This window comes from Pan paniscus, chromosome 19 (assembly GCF_029289425.2).
Source record: "Pan paniscus chromosome 19, NHGRI_mPanPan1-v2.0_pri, whole genome shotgun sequence".
NCBI lineage: Eukaryota > Metazoa > Chordata > Mammalia > Primates > Hominidae > Pan > Pan paniscus.
This window is the reverse complement of record NC_073268.2, coordinates 17,991,230-18,013,822: the sequence shown is the minus strand read 5'-3', so window position 1 is coordinate 18,013,822 and position 22,593 is coordinate 17,991,230. Positions and strand designations below refer to the sequence as shown.

Here is a 22,593-nt window from a genome sequence, read left to right as displayed (position 1 = left end):
TGGAAATCCCGCCACTAAAAACACAATGCTATAAATAGAATAATATCTTTTGTTTCCAAAGTGGATATACTAGAGTGATGCAAAAATAATAATAAAGCGAGATATTTTGTGGCAAAGTTACCTCGGGGAAAACGCCGCAGCTGCAGGTGCCACCAGTGAGTCTTCTCTGGGCAAATGAGAAAAGGATTAAATAAATCACATTACACATTACTCTTAAATTTGTATCTATGTCTAGCCCTCAGACAAACAGTGATGCTTATTCTTTGCATTGGCAATGAGGTGGTCATTGAATGCTAGAATTATGAATTTTAATTTCATAAAATTGAATTAAGTTTTCAAAAATCAAAATAAAATGGATTTATTTCAATCATTTTGATGTACAAATTTGATTAATTTTATTTATTTATTTTTTTTGAGACAGAGTCTCGCTCTGTTGCCCAGGCTGGAGTGCAATGGCGCAATCTCGGCTCACTGCAAGCTCTGTCTCCTGGGTTCATGCCATTCTCCTGCCTTAGCCTCCTGAGTAGCTGGGACTACAGGCACCCGCCACCATGCCCGGCTAACTTTTTGTATTTTTTAGTAAAGATGGGGTTTCACCGTGTTAGCCAGGATGGTCTTGATCTCCTGACCTCATGATCCGCCCGGCTTGGCCTCCCAAAGTGCTGGGATTACAGGTGTGAGCCACCACGCCTGGCCCAAATTTGATTAATTCTAATTTGTATGTTGCATATTGGTTTAATAGATACTTTTTTTTTTTTTTTTTGAGATGGAGTCTTGCTCTGTCGCTCAGGCTGGAGTGCAGTAGCACAGTCTTGGCTCACTACAACCTCCACCTCCCGGGTTCAAGCAATTCTTCTGCCTCAGCTTCCCAAGTAGCTGGGACTACAGGCACACCACCATGCCTGGCTAGTTTTTTTTTTGTTTTTTTTTTTTTGTATTTTTAGTAGAGATGGGGTTTCACAATATTGGCCAGGCTGGTCTCGAACTCCTGATCTCATAATCTGCCTGCCTTGGCCTCCCAAAGTGCTGGGATTATAGGCGTGAGCCACTGTGCCCAGCAATAGATACTTTTCAATATTTGAAAAGAATATTGTTTGAGATTCTGACAAAATTAAATTTTTTACATAAAAATATTTTTGATTAAAATATTAAGATATTTGTACTTTGAATATGACTGTTTTAATCCTTACATGTATTTTAAATCTTGACAATAATAACATAATTGATTTTGCTGAAAGGAAGATAAGAAAAATAAATTTCATGGAATACTTTCAGTAATTTATAAATTACACATTTCTGTATTTTATTACTCGCTTCAATATGAGGAATTGCTTGAACCTGGGAGGCAGAGGCTTCAGTGAACTGAGATCACATCACTGCACTCCAACTGGGACAACAGAGTGAGATTCCATCTCAAAAAAAAAAAAGCAAAGAAATTGTATGATCTTTGACATTTTGCTAACTTTCTGTTATCTACAAATCATAGCTTCATACACATTTTAAAATTTTATCCTTTTAAAGGAATATTTGTCAGGGGCTGAGGCTAGAATATACTTTATTTAACACCCTGTTAGTTTAATTTATAACTTGCAAATATTTAGACAGACGGCCTGTGGCATCCATCTGTCCTCTTGCCCTGAGCCGCACATCCAGACTTGACTCATGGGCCCCAGCTTGGCTTTTCCAGTTCTTTGAATGGCTAGGAATCTACCCAGAGCTCATGTTTGTCATAGCTGGGGAGCTGGGGGTGGAGGGTCCCTCTGGTCCCCCTTTGAATGCTGCAGACACCATCTTCTCTCAGATTTTAAGCTGCAGAGACCAAATTTCCAGCATGTGGTCCTGAGCTATGGAAACTTCTCCTCCTGCCCAGGACTCTCACTCTACAGAGACACATTCATTCAGGTCCCTGAAGCCCCTGTAGAGTTTTGGCCATAAATGGTTCCTCATAAAGTGGTGCCCCCAGGAGCTCAGCCTCCGCCCCCACGCCCCGGCAGGCCTCCTGTCCCAGGGCGCCATGTGCTGCTGCCCTGCTGGGATGAGAAGTCTGGAGGGCACGGGGCAGCACTGCCCGCTTAGAAGTCCCTTGTACTTTCTTTCTGCCAGATGCTGCCGCGCTGTTTCAGAGGGAAGAGTGGGCCAGCAGTAACAAAATGTTTCCTCCCTTGCACCTTTTTCGCTACAGTTGGTAGAAACTTCTCCCAGACTTCCTACAGTTGGTAGAAACTTCTCCCAGACTTCCTTGGTGACTAATGGTGTTGGGATGTTGTGGCCTTCACAGGGAGGGGACAAGTTGTCAGCTCACCGTTTCACAGATGGTTGACCGATGCTGACTGTAGCTGGCAGGTCTCTTTTGGCTGCAAGTGACAGAAACCCAACTCAAACTTGTTCGCAAGTAGGGACATTTATTGTTTCTCAGAGTTGAAGGAAGGGGAAGGGTGAGTCTGGGTCCCAGAAAGGGTGGACCGTGGGATTGGAATCCCATCCAGATTCCACTCCCTCTTCACAGAAGCTTAGCGCCTCAGATGGGCTGTGTCCTCTGGCCCCGCACACATGGGCTTCCTGTTGGGAGCTGAGCAGCTCCACCAGCTTCCTCTTGCAAATGTAGCGACTGGTGCACAAGTGTTCCTATGCATATGGGGGGTGACAGGAGGCAGGGCCCTGGGACTGGCAGCCCCTGCCTAAAACCCCATGAGAGAAGGAGTTCCCCCAAAGGTGGTGCTGTTCTCAGAAAGGAAGGGAACAGCCCGTGCTCTCCACCCTGTCCTGCTTGGCCATTTTCTTCACAGATGTCACCTGTCCTTCCAGGCACAGCTGCTATTTCTGCCTGATACTTGGTCAGTTTGCATGGTTACAACCAGCATATTTCCAGGAGATGGATAATGTCACAGAACTGGGGTTCCAGAAGGCTGGGGTGGTCCAGCACTCCCACCTTCTTTAGAACATGGAGAGCTGTTAGTTGGGCAGGGCTGAAGCTTAGGTGGCGAGGAACAGGAGGCTCCTACTGCAGACAGCCTTGTTCTTCGGATCCTCCCAGAAATCCCTAGGCCACCTGGAACCCGGGGTCAGAGAGGGATGGGAGAGAAGTAGGCTATGAAAGGGGGTGGGAACACACCTTCTGGAACCACTGTCTTCCTTGAGGAAACCCCGAGAGGGGGCGTAATGGGCAGGGATGGACCTTCCTCCTTCCCGAGGCTCAGTGACACTTATCTCTGAGGGACCCTCCTGAGGCAGTGTGGGGTGGATTGTTGTTTGTCCGAAATTCTGGGATCTTGTAAATTTTATTTGCTAAATCTGTCAGCTCTAGGGGTAGGAGGATGAGAGGAGCAAAAGAATGGTCCCAAGCTCAGGCTGGTGTGGAGTGAGTTTTAGACAGAAAAAGAGACCAGAGAGGAAACAAGCCCACAAGGGTAGCCATCCTGTCCAACCGGAAACCGCCTGACACTTGAAGGCGATGGATGGAAGAACTCAGCCCTCTGCCTCCTTAGCAACATACACCTACTTTAAGGGGAAAGACACACCTTCCCTCAGTGACAGAAACAGCCCCAGATTTTCAGATTTATCAAAAGTATATTTTTTTCAGGATGGGTGTAGTGGCTTACACCTGTAATCCCAGCACTTTGGGAGGCAAGGTGGGTAGATCACTTGAGATCAGGAGTTTGAGACCAGTCTGGCCAACATGGTGAAACCCCATCTCTACTAAAAATACAAAAATTAGCCAGGTGTGGTGGTGGGTGCCTGCAATCTCAGCTACTTGGGAAGCTGTGGCAGGAGAATCGCTTGAGCCTGGGAGGTGGTGGAGGGTGAAGTGAGCTGAGATTCTACCACTGTACTCCAGCCTGGGTGACAAAGCTAGACTCTGTTTCAAAAAAAAAAAAAAAAAAAAGTTGTTTTTTTTTTTAATGTGGAGATGAGGTCTTGGTATGTTTCCCAGGTTGGTCTGAAACTTCTGGCCTTAAGCGATCCTCCCACCTCAGGCTCCCAAAGTGCTGGGATTACAGACATGAGCCACCACGCCAGGCCAGCCTTTCAGTTTTCATGGCAGTGGCCATTTTGAGCAATACAGACCAGTAATTTTAAAGATTTCCAGTGAGTTCAACTCTGATGTTTCCTCAGGATTAGACACAGGCTATGCATCCCTGGACAGAATACTACATAAATGATGTGTCCTCCCTGGGAATCACATCTTGGGGGCACACACTCTCTCTCTGTCCCTCACTGGAGATGTTAATTTTGATTGCAAGATCAAAAAATGTCTGGTTATCCATTGTATAGTTACTGATTTTTTTCTATGCAATGAATAAACAATCTCTGGGGAGACCCTATAAGATCGTGGACATATCCAGTTCTTCAGCAGGCTTCCCAACATCTCAGATTTAGCATCCGATGATGATTCTTGCTGAAATCAATCTATGATGGTTGAAAAATGATTATTATTTTCCAACTTCATGACTTCTTCCACATTTATCAGTCAACCTTTTATTGTCAGGAAGAGGTTTCCAATTCAGCTCCACACTATGTATCTTTTTGTCAATTTATTATTATTATGGGCTCATGGATTCCTATTCCATTCAATGTATAATCTGTTGCTATCATCTATTTTGATGGTCTGATAGTCCCAGATTACCTTGGAAACCATTATGCAATGATTTCTTAGATATGACACCAAAAGCACATGCAACAAAAGGAAAAATAGATAAATTGCATATCATCAAAATTAAAAACTTTGGGGCTTCAAAGAACACCACCAAGAAAGTGAGAGGCAACCCACAGAATGGGAAAAAATATCTGCCATATATCTGCTGCTGGTCTAGTATCCAGAATATATAAAGAACACTTCCAACTCAGTAATAAAAAGAAAACTCAATTTTAAACTGGGCAAAAGTTTGGGAAAATAGCTATTTTCCCAAAGATATACAATGGCCAATAAGCACATGAAAGTAAAATCAACATTCATAACCATCCAGGAAACGCAAATCAAAACCACAAAATGATACCAATTCACACCCACTAGGAGAACTTTTGTCAAGAAGACAGACAATAACAAATATTGGTGAGGATGTAGAGAAGTTAGAACCTTCATATACTGTTGATGGGAATGCAAAATGATGCAGTCACTTTGGAAATCTGGTAGGCCTCAAAAGCTTAAACCTAGGGTTACCCCATGACCCAGCAACTCTACTCCAAAGAAATGAAAACATATATCCACACAAAAACTTATACGTGAATGTCCATGGCAGCATTATTCACGATAGCCAAAAATAGAAATAACCCAGATGTCCATCAACTGATGAATGGATAGACAAAATATGGTCTATTCATACAATGGAATATTATTCAACCGTAGAAAGGAATAAAGTATCATTATGCGCTCCAGCCTGAATGAACCTTGAAAACATTAAGTGAAAGAAGCCAGATACAAAATGCCATGTTTTATGTAACTCCATGTATATGAAATGTCCAGAATAGGCAAATCCATAGAGACAGAAAGTAGACTAGTGGTTGCCAGGGATTGGGAGGAGCGGGGTGGGCAGTAACTGCTAAATGGGGTTTTGTTTTAGATTGGTGAAAATATTCTAAAATTGAGTGAGGTGGTAGTTGCATAACTCTGCAAATATACTAAAAAACATTGAATTGTACACGTTAATGGAATTAATTGTATGATACATGAATTATATCTCAATAAAGCTGTTACCAAAAAATATTGTCCAAGATCTGGCCAGTCAGTGCCTCTTTGGGCTAGCTCTTGTGTCCATTTGACATGCCCCAATCCATACTTTGAGCATTTTTAAAATTTCTGGTACAACAAGAATCCAGACTGAGCTCATAACCCTTTCCTGCTACAGCCTGGGAATCAGCCACATTCCCTAGAGTCGTGGTTCCCTGTTGTGTGGAATGTGAACCAAGATCTGGCCATTATTTCATTTAATCATCACATCTTATTTTCTGCTTTTAGAAACCAAAAGAATGTCTCATTGTGGGGTGCGACCAGTATATGCAGGAAGTTTTAGAATGAAAAAGATTCTGAATTGATCCTTGCTAACTTTATTTCAGAAAGTGGTAAAATAGCTGTGAAGTATGACCCAGTGAAGAGATTGTAAATATCAGATGGGAAAAAGAACTACACAGTTTAATTCAAGTATGTGGAGATAAAAACTCGAGAGTAACAGGGCTGGGCACGGTGGCTCACACCTGTAATGCCAGTGCTTTGGGAGGCCAAGGCAGGCAGATCACCTGAGGTCGGGAGTTCAAGACCAGCCTGACCAACATGGAGAAATGGTGGCACATGCATCCCAGCTACTCAGGAGGCTGAGGCAGGAGAATCGCTTGAACCCGGGAGGCGGAGGTTGCAGTGAGCCCAGATCATGCCATTGCACTCCAGCCTGGGCAACAAGAGTGAGACTCCATCTCAAAAAACAAACAAACAGGCCAGGTGCAGTGGCTCATGCCTGTAATCCCAGCACTTTGGGAGCCCAAGGTGGGCGGATCATGAGGTCAGGAGTTCAAGACCAGCCTGGCCAACATGGTGAAACCCCGTCTCTACTAAAAATACAAAAATTAGCTGGGTGTGGTGGCGGGCACCTGTAATCCCAGCTACTTGGGAAGCTGAGGCATGAAAATCGCTTGAACCCAGGAGGTGGAGGTTGCAGTGAGCCAAGATCATGCCACTGCACTCCAGCCTGGATGACAGAGCAAGACTCTGTCTCGAGAAAAAAAAAAAGAAAAAGAAAAAAGAAAAACAACTCAAGGGTCGGATAACATAGCCAGTGTAACCATAATTCAAAACAAGCAGCAGAATTTGGAGGATAATTTGTTTCATTCTCAGGAAAATGTGAAACTCTGAAACTGCTTTCTGAGTGCAGGGTATTTCTGGGGCTTTTCCTAAAGTCTTGACCCTTGGCTCTGACCCCTTATTTGAAGTTTGGAGAGCAGAACTGAGGATTGTACTACAGTTGTGGACACAGGAGAGGGGTTAGTCTCCCCCCGCTCCAGGAGTAAGGGATGCTGGGCTGCTCGAACACAGGCCTTGTTAGAACTCCCTTCAAACAGGATCCCAGAGATGTGGGGAGAAGGTAACTGGCCTTAAGAATGATTGCGCTACAGCTTTCGAAAACTATAATGCCTTTCAAATATGGCTTATTGCTTGGATCTCAATATCTCCCACGTATCTTGGGTGGAATATTTTGCCGAAGATCTTTCTGTCAATCATTTACAATCATGTGCTGCAAAATGAAGTTTGGGTCAACAGTAGACCACATATATGATGGTGGTTCTGTAAGCGTATAATGGAGCTATACCTATACAGGTATACCATTTTTATCTTTTTTTTTTTTTTTTTTTTTTTTGAGATGGAGTCTCACTCCGTTGTCCAGGCTGGAGTGCAGTGGTACGATCTCAGCTCATTGCAACCTCCACCTCCCGGGTTCAAGTGATTCTCCTACCTCAGCCTCCTGAGTAGCTGGGATTATAGACACGCGTCACCACACTCAGCTAATTTTTGTATTTTTAGTAGAGATGGGGTTTCATCATGTTGGCCAGGCTGGTCTTGAACTCCTGAGCTCAAGTGATCCACCCACCTTGGCGTCCTAAAGTGCTGGGATTACAGGCATGAGCCACTGCGCCCAGGCCCCATTTTTGTCTTTTACACAGTATTTTAACTATATATTTTCCATGTTTACATACACAAATACCTGCCGTTGTGTGACAGTTGCCTTTAGTATTCAGTACAGTAACATACAGTACAGGTTTGTAGCCTAGGAGTCCTAGGCCATACCGTGTACCCTAGGTATGGTGGCTACACCACCTAGGTTTGTGTAAGTATACGCTATGATGTTAGCACAATGGTGAAATCACCTAGTGACGCATTTCTCAAGCTCCTCACGTGGCAAGCAATGCATGACTGCATATGAAAGCTCTTAAATAGGGATTGTTTCTAAATTAATCTCAAAACAGTCATTATTTACTATTTATGGAATTTTTTTTAAAAAAGGAGCAAAAGTGTCATTTCAGTGGGAACTTAACTTGGGGCTACAGTGTTTTATTTAACTTTTACCCAAAGTTGCAAAGTGTTTTGAAATTTTTCCCTGTAAAATAATTATTTTAATTCAATTTAAATAAAACCCACCAAGGAGACTTCAAGCTTTAAGAAGTCTAGCTTCCTGTGAAATGTGAGAGGAAGTCAGCACTCATTTCAGAAATCTGATTATAACAATAGCTCCATCCCTAAATGAGGTGAATCTTGGAATCTCTTCCATTTTATTTTATTTTATTTTTTTGAGATGGAGTTTCTCTCTTGTTGCCCAGGCTGAAGTGCAATGTTGAGATCTCGGCTCACTGCAACCTCTGCCTCCCAGGTTCAAGCGATTCTCCTGCTTTGGCCTCCTGAGTAGCTGGGATTGCAGGTATGCACCACCACACCTGGCTAATTTTTGTATTTTTAGTAGAGATGGAGTTTCACCATGTTGGTCAGGCTGGTCTCGAACTTCTGACCTCAGTGATCCCCCCACCTTGGCCTCCCAAAGTTCTGGGATTATGGGTGTGAGCCACCACACCCGGCCCCCCTTCAATTTTAAAGCCATCACTATGCACCCTATGCCTATGCCAGGCACTGGAATAAGATGAAGCACCTTCTTGGAGTTTACATGCTGGTAATTATGCCAGACAGTAATAAAATAGGTAAGAACGGCTGTGGGGGAAGTCAGCTGGGTTCTAGTTACAGTCGCATTTCAGGAAGTTATTTAACACGCTGACTTTAACAACCTAAGCCTCTTCTCCATGTGTGCACACAGGGTAGATCTCTGAACACAGGTGACCCTAGAAGTGCTGTAACTTCTAGGGTAATGGCTGTGTTGAGTCAAGGCAGGATGACAGTTCAGCCTCCTCCCAGGCTAGTGCAAAGGGCTCTTCACTCGGATTAAAACCTTCTCTCCCAGACCGAATTGCCAACTCCCAACACCCCTCCTACAGAAAATTTGGAGTCCTCGCTTATTCCCTGGCAGCCCCTACCTAATAGGGTGGTGAATTAATTATCAAACATGCGACAGTTTAGCGAAAATGGCAACACTTTGGAATAAATGACTGTAATGTGCATCCTGGCGCCCATTTTGCAGGTCAGTTGCTCTCCCTGGAAGGAAGAGTGTTCTCGGATTTCCCCTTAAAGGAGGAAGGCTGCCAGAACTGAACTAGCACTTCTGAATATCCTGAGGCGAGGTCCGGTGACTTCCTTGGGAAGCTCTGCCGCGCCCCCACCCCACCCTACCCCACCCTACCCCACCACAGCAGGCGCTGGAGTCCTGGGACCACCAGGATCTGAGGCCCAAATCCTTCCTCACTAAGGGGAGGAGAGGGGTGTTCCGGCAGGGCAGGATGAGAAGGCGTGCTTGGGCGGGATTGTGATATAAGAGTGCCCTGGTGACATGGAGCAGATCTGTGGCATAAATAAAGGTGTCATAAAGACAGGGCGGGGCTCACGCTTATAAGGGGCACGAGCGTCTCGGAGCTGCCAGAATGTCTTCTGCTCAGTGCCCGGCACTAGCGTGTGTCATGTCCCAGCTGCGTTTCTGGGGCCCATGGCCCCTCCTTATGTGGCAACTATTGTGGCTACTAGTCAAGGACCTGCTCCAGCTCACCTCTAACCCCCTGGGGCCGCCTGAGCCCTGGTCTTCCCACTCCTCCCATTTCCCACGGGAATCTCCCCATGCGCCTACTCTCCCGGCAGACCCGTGGGACTTTGATCACCTGGGGCCCTCTGCTTCCTCAGAGATGCCAGCCCCACCCCAGGAATCGACTGAAAATTTGGTTCCATTCCTGGACACCTGGGATTCAGCTGGAGAGCTGCCCCTGGAGCCAGAGCAGTTCTTGGCTTCACAGCAGGATTTAAAGGACAAGCTGAGTCCACAGGAAAGGCTCCCTGTTTCGCCCAAGAAGCTGAAGAAAGATCCAGCTCAGCGTTGGAGCCTTGCTGAGATTATTGGAATTATACGCCAATTATCCACACCTCAGAGTCAGAAACAGACTTTGCAGCATGAATATTCCAGCACGGATACACCGTATCCCGGTAGCCTGCCTCCAGAACTCTGGGTGAAGTCAGATGAGCCTCCAGGGCCCTCTGAGCAAGTTGGACCTTCTCAATTCCATCTAGAGCCCGAAACTCAAAATCCAGAGACCCTTGAAGACATCCAGTCCTCTTCACTCCAGCAAGAAGCCCCAGCACAGCTTCCACAGCTCCCTGAGGAGGAAGAACCTTCTTCAATGCAGCAGGAGGCCCCAACTCTGCCTCCAGAGTCCTCTATGGAGAGTCTAACTCTACTGAATCATGAGGTGACAGTTCAACCTCCAGGTGAGGATCAAGCTCATTATCACTCGCCCAACATTACAGTTAAATCTGCAGATGTGGAGGTTACCATAACTTCAGAGCCTACCAATGAGAGAGAATCTTCCCAAGCCCAGCAGGAGGCCACAATTCAGTTTCTAGAGGAGGTGGAACCTTCTGCAACCCAACAGGAGGCCCCAATTGAGCCTCCAGTTCCTCCTATGGAGCATGAACTTTCCATCAGTGAGCAGCAGCAGCCAGTTCAGCCTTCTGAGTCTTCTGGGGAGGTCGAATCTTCTCCGACCCAGCAGGAGACCCCAGGTCCGCCTCCAGAACATCATGAAGTCACAGTTTCACCTCCAGGTCACCATCAAACTCATCATTTAGATTCACCCAGTGTCTCTGTGAAGCCTCCAGACGTGCAGCTCACCATAGCAGCAGAGCCTAGTGCAGAGGTGGGAACTTCTCTAGTCCACCAGGAGGCTACAGCTCAGCTCTCAGGGTCAGGTAATGATGTAGAACCTCCCGCCATCCAGCACGGGGGCCCACCTCTGCTTCCAGAGTAATCGGAAGAAGCTGGACCTTTAGCAGTTCAAAAGGAGACTTCGTTTCAGTCTCCGGAACCTGTTAATAATGAGAACCCCTCTCCAACCCAGCAGGAGGCTGCAGCTGAGCATCCACAGACCGCTGAGGAGGGTGAATCTTCCCTAACCCATCAGGAGGCCCCAGCTCAGACTCCAGAGTTCCCTAATGTAGTTGTAGCTCAACCTCCAGAGCATTCACACCTGACTCAAGCCGCAGTTCAACCTTTGGATCTGGGGTTTACCATCACTCCAGAATCCATGACAGAGGTTGAACTTTCTCCAACCATGAAGGAGACCCCAACTCAGCCCCCTAAGAAAGTTGTACCCCAATTTCGAGTATATCAAGGGGTAACAAATCCAACACCAGGTCAGGATCAAGCTCAGCATCCAGTGTCACCCAGCGTTACAGTTCAAGTTTTGGACCTGGGACTTACCATCACTCCAGAACCCACTACGGAGGTTGGACATTCTACACCCCCAAAGAGGACTATAGTTTCTCCAAAGCATCCTGAGGTGACACTTCCACATCCAGACCAGGTTCAGACTCAGCATTCACACCTGACTCGAGCCACAGTTCAACCTTTGGACCTGGGGTTTACCATCACTCCAAAATCCATGACAGAGGTTGAACCTTCTACAGCCCTGATGACTACAGCTCCTCCTCCAGGACACCCTGAGGTGACACTTCCACCTTCAGACAAGGGTCAGGCTCAGCATTCACACCTGACTCAAGCCACCATTCAACCTCTGGACCTGGAGCTTACCATAACTACAAAACCTACTACAGAGGTTAAACCGTCTCCAACCACGGAGGAGACCTCAACTCAGCCTCCAGACCTAGGGCTTGCCATAACTCCAGAGCCCACTACAGAGATTGGACATTCTACAGCCCTGGAGAAGACTACAGCTCCTCATCCAGATCAGCTTCAGACTCTGCATCGAAAACTGACTGAAGTCACAGGTCCACCTACTGAGCTAGAACCTAGTCAGGATTCATTGGTGCAGTCTGAAAGTTACATCCAAGATAAGGCTTTAACTGCACCAGAGGAACAGAAGGCCTCCACAAGCACCAACATATGTGAGCTCTGTACCTGCGGAGATGAGATGTTGTCATGTATTGATCTCAACCCAGAGCAGAGGCTCCGCCAAGTGCCTGTGCCAGAGCCCAACACCCACAATGGCACCTTCACCATCTTGTAAGAATCACCTTTCCTCAATTGTCCTCTGTGTCCTGCCTGACATGGCAGCCTTTTCCTGGAGGCCTTCCTGGGCCTTCTTTATCTCCCCAAGCCATATGGACAACTGACTTTCTGCTTTCACCTTTGCTTGTCAACTCTCCCTTCTCCTCATTCTCCTTTAATGTTAGGCTCCTTCTCCAGTCTTTTCCTTTTACTCTGGTCTTTTACTCATTTTCGTATCCATTTTTATTTAGCCCCATCACATCATTGCTTAACCGCTGCTCTCCTCCCATTTTTGCTTCACCCTCTTTACAGCAGCCTGTCCCTCTCCCGATCTCAGTGATGATGCTCTAAGTGGTTAAGAGTTGATTCCGGAGCCAGGCTGCCTGGGTTTGAACCCAGATCTATTTATTAGCTTGGTGACCCAGAGCAAGTGATTCTGCCTGTGACTCAATTTCCCCACCTTTAAACTGGGGATTATGCTAGTTAGCATTTCATAGGATTGTTGTGAAATTTAGGTGAGTGAATATATGAAACACTTCATCAGTGCCTAGCATATGTAGGAGAGTTGGCTGTTCACATGATTATTCAGTCCTTTAGTTTTGTCCAGAACTCATCTTTGTCCCTAGCTTTCTATATGTAGAACTAGTTTTATGTCAAACCCAGGGCCAAGTATGCTGCTGTCTCCAGAACACGAAAATGACAGGAGGGAAGAGGCTGGGTGTGGTGGCTCACGCCTGTAATCCCAGCACTTTGGGAGGCTGAGGCGGGCGGATCACGAGGTCAGGAGATCAAGACCATCCTGGCTAACATGGTGAAACCCCATCTCTACTAAAAATACAGAAAAAAATTAGCCAGGCATGGTGGTGGGTTCCTGGAGTCCCAGCTACTCGGGAGGCTGAGACAGGAGAATGGCGTGAACCTGGGAGGCAGAGCTTGCAGTGAGCCAAGATTGCACCACTGCACTCCAGCCTGGGTGACAGAGCGAGACTCCATCTCAAAAAATAATAATAATAATAATAGGAGGGAAGAAAGAGAATAGGCATAAAAAGGGAGGTATATATAATTAAGTACTAAAAGATAATGCAGACCATTGGTGCTAGAATTTGCCAGAATCTGTGATCCTTGAGGTGTGGAGATGCTACATGGGTAAGCTAAAACTTTACTTGGGTCTTAAAGAGTAGCTATAATTTGTTAAATAGAAAAAAAATGGGAGTACAGTCTAGGCAAACGCATGGCTACAGGTATGGTTGGAATTTAGTAGACCAACGTGGCTACAAAGAATTAGGTGAGGGAGCAATGAAGATACGATTCTGTAAAACCTTGATTATCAGCTATAGGAGTTTGAAAGTTACACAATGAGGTATGGAAAGCCATTGAAAGTTTCCAAGCAAGAGAAATTAAATGATTAAAACAGGAAGATTATTTTATTTTATTTTGTTTTTTGCATTATGTGCAAGTGTAGACATGCAGAGGATTGTTTTAGAATCCATATGTAAAGTGTCCAAAAGGAAAAGCTTAATTCAGGGAGACAAAATAGAAAGGTCTAGCAAAATCTAGGAGTGAAGTGTGAAGGGGCCAAATCAGATCAGTTGTAATAGGAGTGGAAAGAAAAAGCCTAGGATGTTTCAACAGAGGGCACTGGGCCAAAGCTTTGGTGTTACCTGGCATAGGGTTTCTTTCTTCTCATTTGTTGATAATGATAAGCTTTTGCCCATATTTCTGTGGAATTATTTACCATTTTGGTACTGATTTGTAGAAGTCTGTTTAGACACATAAGTGCTTTTAGATAAAATACTTACATTCAAAGTAATTAACTGGCATCATCTGTCCAAGAGATGGGATGGATAAGAAGTTAAGCTCCCAGGAGATGCCTCATCATTTGTGCCAGTGACCCCGCATAATTTCTTGATGAATTGTGCAAACTGGGAAGCTGATAGCTCTGGAAATGAGAAAGCAGGTGTTATTTTCTGTTTCTGAATATCCCCAACAAGGTTGCAATGATTCTTTTACTTATCGTGTTCATTGTTTTCCTACCTATTCAAGGATATAAACTGTGTTTCTTCACAGAAATTTCCAAGGAAACTATATTTCTTACATTGATGGAAATGTATGGAAAGTGTACAGTTGGACCAAGAAACTGTGAGTATATTCTCTCCAAATATGACGAAAAGCTAACTGCATTGTAAGATCTTTCTTGGTCCAGAATTTTGAGGTCGGTACCTCTGAGGAAAGATATTTCTCCTCCATGCCCCAAATCAACCACTGTTGATTGCAATCGTATGGTTATTTTAAAATTAAATTTGGTAGGCTCTCTTTAAAATAAGAGGCAATTTAAATTTATTTTTTATCATACAAATAATACATGGTTATATTCCTTTTTGTTCTCTCTTTTTTTTTTTTTTTTTTCAGAGACAGGGTCTTACTTTGTCCTCTGGGCTGCAGTGCAGTGGCACAATCACAGCTCACTGCAGCCTTCACCTCCCAGGCCCAAGTGATCCTCTCACCTCAGCCTCCCCAGTAGCTGGGACCACAGGTGCATGCCACCACACCCACCTAATTTCATATGTTTTGTAGAGACAGAGTCTTCCTGTGCTGCTTAGGCTGGTCTTGAACTCCTGGGCTCAAGTGATCCTCCCACCTTGGCCTCTTAAAGTGCTCATATTACAGGCATGAGCCACCACCCGCAGCCCATGATTCCATTTTTAATGTATAAAAATGCAATAACAGATATAACAAAAACTCTCCTTGTGCCCTACTCCCTCATCCCTGAAGTAATGCTACTCTGCATTTATATACATGCTTCCAGACTTTTCCCCATTTACCTACATACATATTTACATAAAGCAAAATAGATTTGTTTTGTGGTTTTTAAAATTTTTTCTTCACATAAAGGGTAACATCTTACAACTTGATTCTTTCACTTCATGATATGCCTTAGATTTCTTTCCTTCCCAGTACTTAGAGGGTCACCCCATTCATTTAAACTCCTGCATAATCCATAGTATGGATGCATCATGGTTTATTTAATAATTCCCCCATTGATGAATGTTTAGATTATGCTTAGTTTTCTTGTTACATGCATTGCTGCAATGAAATCCCTGTACATGCTTCTTTGTGAACATGTGCAAGTATTCCTGTAGCATAGGTATCTAGAAATGGAATTGTTGGGGTGAAGACTATGTAGATATAAAATTTTAATTGCCTTCAAAAATTTTGTGCCAACTTACTCTATTGTCAGCAGAACATGACAGCATTCATTTCCCGACACCTTTTCACTGCTGGGTATTCTCCAACTTTTTGCTGAAGTTATGGATGAATAAAAGGGATTCCATCTAAATGTGAATTTTTCTGATTACTCATGAATTTAATTAAATATCTTTATACGTTTATTGAACATTTGTGCTTCTTCTCTGAGTTTTCTGGCCTTTGTTCATTTTCCTGTTGAATTGTTTTATCATTTTCTTACTGATTTATAGAAGGAATTGGTTTAGACACATAAGTGATTTTGGAAAAAATGCTTACATTCAAAGTAACTGACATTTTTCACAACAGTTTGTGTGTCACATCATTATTTCAATGTATATAGACAAGCCATGATGAGTTCTAAATTAAAAATAAACATATGCTGGGCGCGGTGGCTCACGCCTTTAATCCCAGCACCTTGGCAGGTAGGCGGATCACCTGAGGTCAGGAGTTTGAGACCAGCCTGGCCGATAGGGCGAAACCCCATCTCTACTAAAAATACAAAAAGTAGCCAGGCATGGTGGTGGGTGCCTGTAATCCCATCTACTTGGGAAGCTGAGGCAGGAGAATTGCTTTATTTATTTTTTCAGATGGAATTTTGTTCTTGTTGCCCAGGCTGGAGTGCAATGGTGCGATCTTGGCTCACTGCAACCTCCACCTCCCGGGTTCAAGCGATTCTCCTGCCTCAGCCTCCTGGGTAGCTGGAATTACAGGTGCCCTCCATCACACCCAGCTAATTTATATATTTTTAATAGAGACAGGGTTTCACCATGTTGGCCAGGCTGGTCTCAAACTCATGACCGTGGGTGATTCACCCACCTTGGCTTTCCAGAGTGCTGGGAATACAGGCATGAGCCACCACGCCAGGCCAGAACTACATTTTAAAAACAAGAAAATTATTACAAAGGTCAGGATAGTGGTTACCTATTAGGGTTAGAGAGAGGGATATGATTGGAAAGGGGCACACTGGGGCTTCTGGCATGCTAGCAATGATCTTTTGTAACGATGTTTACATGGGTATCTGCTTTATAATTATTAAACTGAATATTTGGCCAGGTGAGGTGGCTCATGTCTGCAGTCACAGCACTTTGGGAAGCAGAGACAGGAGGATCACTCGAGCCAGGAGTTTGAGACCAGTCTGGGAACAGAGCGAGACCCTGTCTCAAAAATTAAATTAAATATAAACAACATTTATGTTATGTACACTTTATGCACATTATAGTTCTCCAATTTTTTTGATGGGGGGGAAAAGGTTGAATGGCTTCACTTGCAGCCCTGACATGGTTCCATGTGGGGCTTTCATAATAAGGTTTGGGAAAAGAGAGGAGGAAATGGAGGTTCTGCTGATCTTGGTGCCACCCAGAGTTGGATTCTAAAAGGGATTTTGTGATCTAGAGAGGAGGCATGAAATAATACAATTTGGTGGGAAGAGTGGGTAGGGGTGTGCTTGAGTGTGTGTGTGTGTGTGTGTGTGTGTGTGTGTGTGTTTGTGGTGGTGGTGGAGAGAGATGGACACAAAAAGGAAAATGTAAGAAAAGGTTTGAATGAAAGCAGAGCAGATCCCACCATCTTGAAGTGACCATGACCCAGCTTTCCTCCACATGCAGGAGACAGTCCTGTGTAGCAAATAGTTGTAGTTTGCATTTTAATCTAGAAATAACTTCTTCATTTTCCAGAATTCTCAGAGAAAATTACTTGACTGAATTACACAAGGATTCATTTGAAGGCCTGCTATCCCTCCAGTATTTGTAAGTTAGTTAATTATATTTATGAGTTTTTAGTCATATTATCTGTAAAATGAATAAGGGGTTCAAATTAGATAATCTCTCAGATTTCTCTGAGCAATAAAATTCTGCAATTCTGTAAGTTTGTATAGGGTCTCAGCCCATCTCTAGCACTAGCTACCTCCTGTGTATTTTCAGTTTTTAAGTTATATAGACAAAATACAGACAAAAACATTTCACATGGTAAGAAAATCTGAGCAGTGACTGACACCCATATGAACCTTGTTTTATAAGGGTTCACATATCATTCTTCTTCTATTCAGTCTACAACCAATAGATCCAATCTAATCTATGGTCTATTTTTAAATAGCCCATTAAGTTAAGAATGGTTTTTGCATTTTTAAAGGACTGTGAAAGAAAAAGAAAAGAAACAAAGAGAAATATGCGAGAGAGATCATATGTGGCCCACAAAGCCTAAAATATTTACTGTCTGACCTTCACAAAAAAAATTTCAAAAAGTTGGTTTAGTAGGATGAAAGGAACTAAAGTTAACTTCAGATTGTTGCCTAAAGGAGAAGAAAATGGAGACCACCTGCATTCATTTGAACATCATTATTCCAGAATTTTTGGTAATTTAATCGGAATTAAATTAACATTTAAATATTAAAAATCAGCTGAATTATATCAATAATATTATCGAGAATATTAAGCTACCAAGAGAATAGACTGGTATTAAGGATTTCATTTCAGGAATTGTTATATTAAAACAGATGTTTAAAATGATGGTTAAGTGGTAGAGCTAGAAATGTTTACACTAAGAAGCACATCAGAAATGCCCCTAACTCTTCCCTAATTACAAAATAACGATCGCCCCAGCCCTGTTACCAAGAAAGGGATCCCTGTATTTCTGTCTGTTTAGAGACAAGAAGATACTATGTTCATTGCTATGAATGCTTGATTCTTACCCTTTGTCCATAGAGGTGTGTATGTCATTAATCCTTATTAAGCTCATTAGTGATGCTCTTTTGCAAACAGATTCTCTCAAATATAGAAGGCTTAAGGAAAGTGGGTGTAAAGACCCTCAGGTGGATGCCAAAGTGCTACAGAGACCATGAAATAAAAAACTACATTTCCTTTAAAATAGTTATTTTCCTTCTACTCACTCCCCCAGCTGTTCATTTATTTTACAAATATTTGAGTTTGCTTTATTTCCATGTGTCGGTTTTAAACATGGTGGGCAATGCAGATGAGCAAGACCTAGTCCATGCTTTCAGGGACCTGTTTATGCTCAGAAGAAATGGGATAAAAAAATAACTACATTAAGAAGAAGAAATAGGCCGGGCGCGGTGGCTCACGCCTGTAATCCCAGCACTTTGGGAGGCCGAGGCGGGCGGATCACGAGGTCAGGAGATCGAGACCATCCTGGCTAACACGGTGAAACCCCGTCTCTACTAAAAATACAAAAAATTAGCCGGGCGTGGTAGCGGGCGCCTGTAGTCCCAGCTACTCGGGAGGCTGAGGCAGGAGAATGGCGTGAACCCGGGAGGCGGAGCTTGCAGTGAGCCGAGATCGCGCCACTGCACTCCAGCCTGGGCGACAGAGCGAGACTCTGTCTCAAAAAAAAAAAAAGAAAAAAAAAAAAGAAGAAGAAATGGATGTGGGCACTAGGAGGGATAAATTGTTTCTGGAACATAGAAGAGGAAAAAATGCCTTCAATTTGGACCCAGGAGGTTGTTACTAGAACAATGCCATTTGAATAGGACTTTGAAGGGCCATTGTGTAACATCAGACAGACATCTTGGGGAAAATACTCTAAACTTGCAAAAGGAAAATGGGAGGGCAAAACACAGGAAAGTATTCAAGGAATGCCAGAGTACCCGTAGAGTACAAGAAGGGAGAGTAGGAAAATGGAGCCAGATCTTCTAGGGCTTTGAATGCCAAGCTGAGGAGCCAACATGGCTCCTCATGGTAACCATGGTAACCATGTTACCACAGCAGTGCTGTAAGGTAGATGTGCATCACAGTCGTTGAGAGGGCACGTTAGAACTCAGTTCTGGACTCCACCCTCATAGTTACTGATTCAGTTGGTCTAGAGTGGGACCAAGAATTTGCATCTTCAGTAACTTCCCAGGAGATGCTGGTCTTTGCAAGCCACTTCTGGAGAGTTTATATGATGACTGTGTGCAGGATAGTTTAGGAAGGGAGAGACTAGAGATGGAGACATCAGCCAGACAACGTTACACCATCCAGGTAAAGAGGGAGGGACAAACTCCATCACTGTATAACTGAAGAAATTTCTTTTATGAAATATTAAAGCAATATAAAACCAAAAATGAATTTCTATTAATATGATTTGAATTAGTTCAAAGTTATGTATTAGGTAAAGGGGTAGCTTCCTTTCAAATGATGTGAAAGGATGTCTTTTATTTCTTCTGATATTGAACTGGCTTAGGAAAACAGACCTAAACTAAGAAGGTGTAGAAATGTGAGACTTTGTTTGTTTGTTTGTTTGTTTGTTTGAGACGGAGTCTTGCTCTGTCGCCCAGGCTGGAGTGCAGTGGTGCAATCTCGGCTCACTGCAAGCTCCACCTCCTGGGTTCATGCCATTCTCCTGCCTCAGCCTCCTGAGCGGCTAGGACTACAGGCACGTGCCACCAGGCCTGGCTAATTGTTTCTATTTTTTTTGTAGAGACGGGGTTTCACCGTGTTAGCCAGGATGGTCTCGATATCCTGACCTCAGGATCTGCCAGCCTCGGCCTCCAAAAGTGCTGGATTACAGGCCTGAGCCACCGCACCCGGCCCGACTATTTTTTTTAATATTAGAAATTGTATATATAGAGATAAAATCTTTGAGCTCATAATCTGAGATTCGATGACACTACAAAAGGGCATCTAATCAAGTCTACTGCTCTCAGGAGAAATTAATTCCAAAGTCTATTATGTTGTGTATTTATTAAAACCATGAATGTGAGACTCTAGGAGAGGTATGGGTAGGGTTAGGGGCTCTGGAAAGTTCAAATACAAGTCCAAACGTTTAGAGTTGAGATAAAAAATGTGTATTCAATATTATTCTAAACTCTTGCTATTATTCATACCAATCAACATTTAATAACTAATCAAGGCAATATTTTCCTTTTCCTTTTCCTAGAGATTTATCCTGCAATAAAATACAGTCTATTGAAAGACATACATTTGAACCACTACCATTTTTGAAGTTTATGTAAGTTACAAATATAACTTGATTACATTTGGAATTTTTATAAAACTTAATTATAAACCTCTTTGCTATTCTTGAAATATAATTAAAATTTTACCAGTAGAAAGCTACTAAAATTATACAGCAAATCCTTTTTGTCTCTAGCAAGGCTTATTGTGAGAATTATTACACAGATCTTAGTGAATCATCAGACAGCAGTGGTTCTCAGCTGGTGTGATTTTGCACTCAGGTGGCATTTGGTAATGTCCGGAGACAGTTTTGGTTGACAAAACTGTGGGTGTGCTCCTGGCATCTGGTGGGCAAAGGCCAGAGATGCTGCTAAACATCCTTCAAGGTATAAGACAAACCCCCATGGCAAAGAGTTATATAGTCCAAAATGTTGATGGCACTGAAGTTGTGAAATCCTGTTCTAGAGAAATAAAGATCACTTAACACAGGTATTTACTGAGCGTTCACTGTTTTGTATCTAATGCACCACGTGTGCAGTGTTAAAGTATAAATCATAAGCCAGTATCTTCCACAGTGAGATTTCCTTAGTGCATAGAGGAAGGATTGAGGTTATGTTCCATCCTATATAAATTAGAATCATGGCAAATGATAAATGTTCTGAAATAATTATTTCTTTCCTTTGGCTTGTGTCTTTTTTTTTTTTAGAAATCTTAGTTGCAATGTAATTACAGAACTCAGCTTTGGAACATTTCAGGCCTGGCACGAAATGCAGTTTTTACATAAGTTGTAAGTGAAATAGAAGATGAATACATGTAAACAACTATTTATGTACAAAAACTCATACAATTATTGGGTAGCTGGGAATAAGCCCATTATCAACTCTGAAAAGCGTGTCTTAAGATCCATTCATTTTTCTCAAATGGGGAAGCTAAGGTACAAAGAGGCCAAGAGACTTACGTAGCTTATATATGACCTCCTCTGCTTGTCCTAGTTCTGACCTATAGCATGGGCAAGAAAAGGCATCAAAGAAGTGACCCTCAAATTAGCCTTGTTGCTGGGCGAGGTGGCTCAGACCTGTAATCCCAGAACTTTGGGAGTTGAGGTGGGCGGATCACCCGAGGTCAGGAATTCAACACCAGCCTGGCCAACATAGTGAAACCCTGTCCCTAATATAAATACAAAAAAATTAGCTGGGCATGGTGGTGCAGTTTTTTGCTCCCTGGAGGACTTTGTGTTAAGCTTCCTTCCTTGCAGCTAAATGTTGCAGACATTTAAGCAGTTAGAAACTCCGCATATGAGCAGGAATCAAATCCATAGTTGTAGGGCCAGAATGGTGGCTCATGCCTGTAATCCCAGCACCTTGGGAGGCCAAGGTGGGAGGATCACTGGAGGTCAGGAGTTTGAGACCAGCCTGGCCAACATGGTGAAACCTCATCTCTACTAAAAATACAAAAATTAGCAGGTCATGGTGGCGGGCACCTGTGATCCTAGCAATCGGGAGGCTGAGGCAAGAGAATGGCTTGAACCCGGGAGGTGGAAGTTGCAGTGAGCCGAGATTGTGCCACTACACTCCAACCTCCCCTCCAGGCTGGTCTCGAACTCCTGTGACCTCAGGTGATCCGCCCACCTCAGCCTCCCAAAGTGCTGGGGTTACAGGTGTGAGCCACCATGCCTGGCCAAGATGGTGTTTATGTTAAGCTATTGTGCAAAAAAAACCTTTTGTAAAGAAAATATATCGCTGTATCTTAATTCCATATACTTTCCTGACTACTCTTCTACCATAATTGCAAAAATTCTATGATTTCTCTGTATAACATACCCATCAAATCAGAGTGGGTATATTCAATGGCCTGAAGGGGACTCAAGGTGAAGATTCTCGTCTACATCTGACTTTAGAAAAGACTTTCCACCTGCCTTGTGGTTCAGAAATCTAGTTTCACACAGTTCATTTCGAGATAGAGGGAGGCATTCAGGATGTGTCTGGACTAGAGCAGCAGTTTCTGCACATGCTCCCCTCTGTCCTCATTAATTTGCTGATGCATAACTTAGGAAAAGCACACTAAAGGTCTGTTTTTCTTTTGCCCTCACACCAGAGAACAGGCTCATTAGGTCCCTCCATGAAGAGGTTTAGGTAGCATCAATACAAATGTTTTAAACTCACCATCTTTACTAAGCACTTTATACCACTGGGAGTCCCTCATAAAAATCTGGTGGCCGGGAGCGGTGGCTCATGCCTGTAATTCCAGCACTTTGCTCAGGTGGGTGGATCACCTGAGGTCAGGAGTTCAAGACCAGCCTGACCAACATGGTGAAACCTGTCTCTACTAAAAATACAAAAATTAGCTGGGCATGGTGGCAGGCAACTGTAATCCTAAGTACTCAGGAG

At 43.6% G+C, this 22,593-nt stretch overlaps 1 protein-coding gene across 1 annotated transcript in view; it reads left to right on the top strand.

Annotated features, from left to right (window-relative positions):
* Nucleotides 1-3,055: 3,055 nt before the first annotated feature.
* LOC100974049 (leucine-rich repeat-containing protein 37A-like) overlaps nt 3,056-22,593 on the top strand; it is a 43,552-nt gene continuing 24,014 nt past the window's right edge. The window contains 5 exon segments of the mRNA XM_063598836.1: nt 3,056-12,089; nt 14,142-14,213; nt 16,994-17,065; nt 20,190-20,261; nt 20,913-20,993. Coding sequence (XP_063454906.1) covers nt 9,505-12,089; nt 14,142-14,213; nt 16,994-17,065; nt 20,190-20,261; nt 20,913-20,993 — 2,882 coding nt within the window. The 5' untranslated portion in view covers nt 3,056-9,504.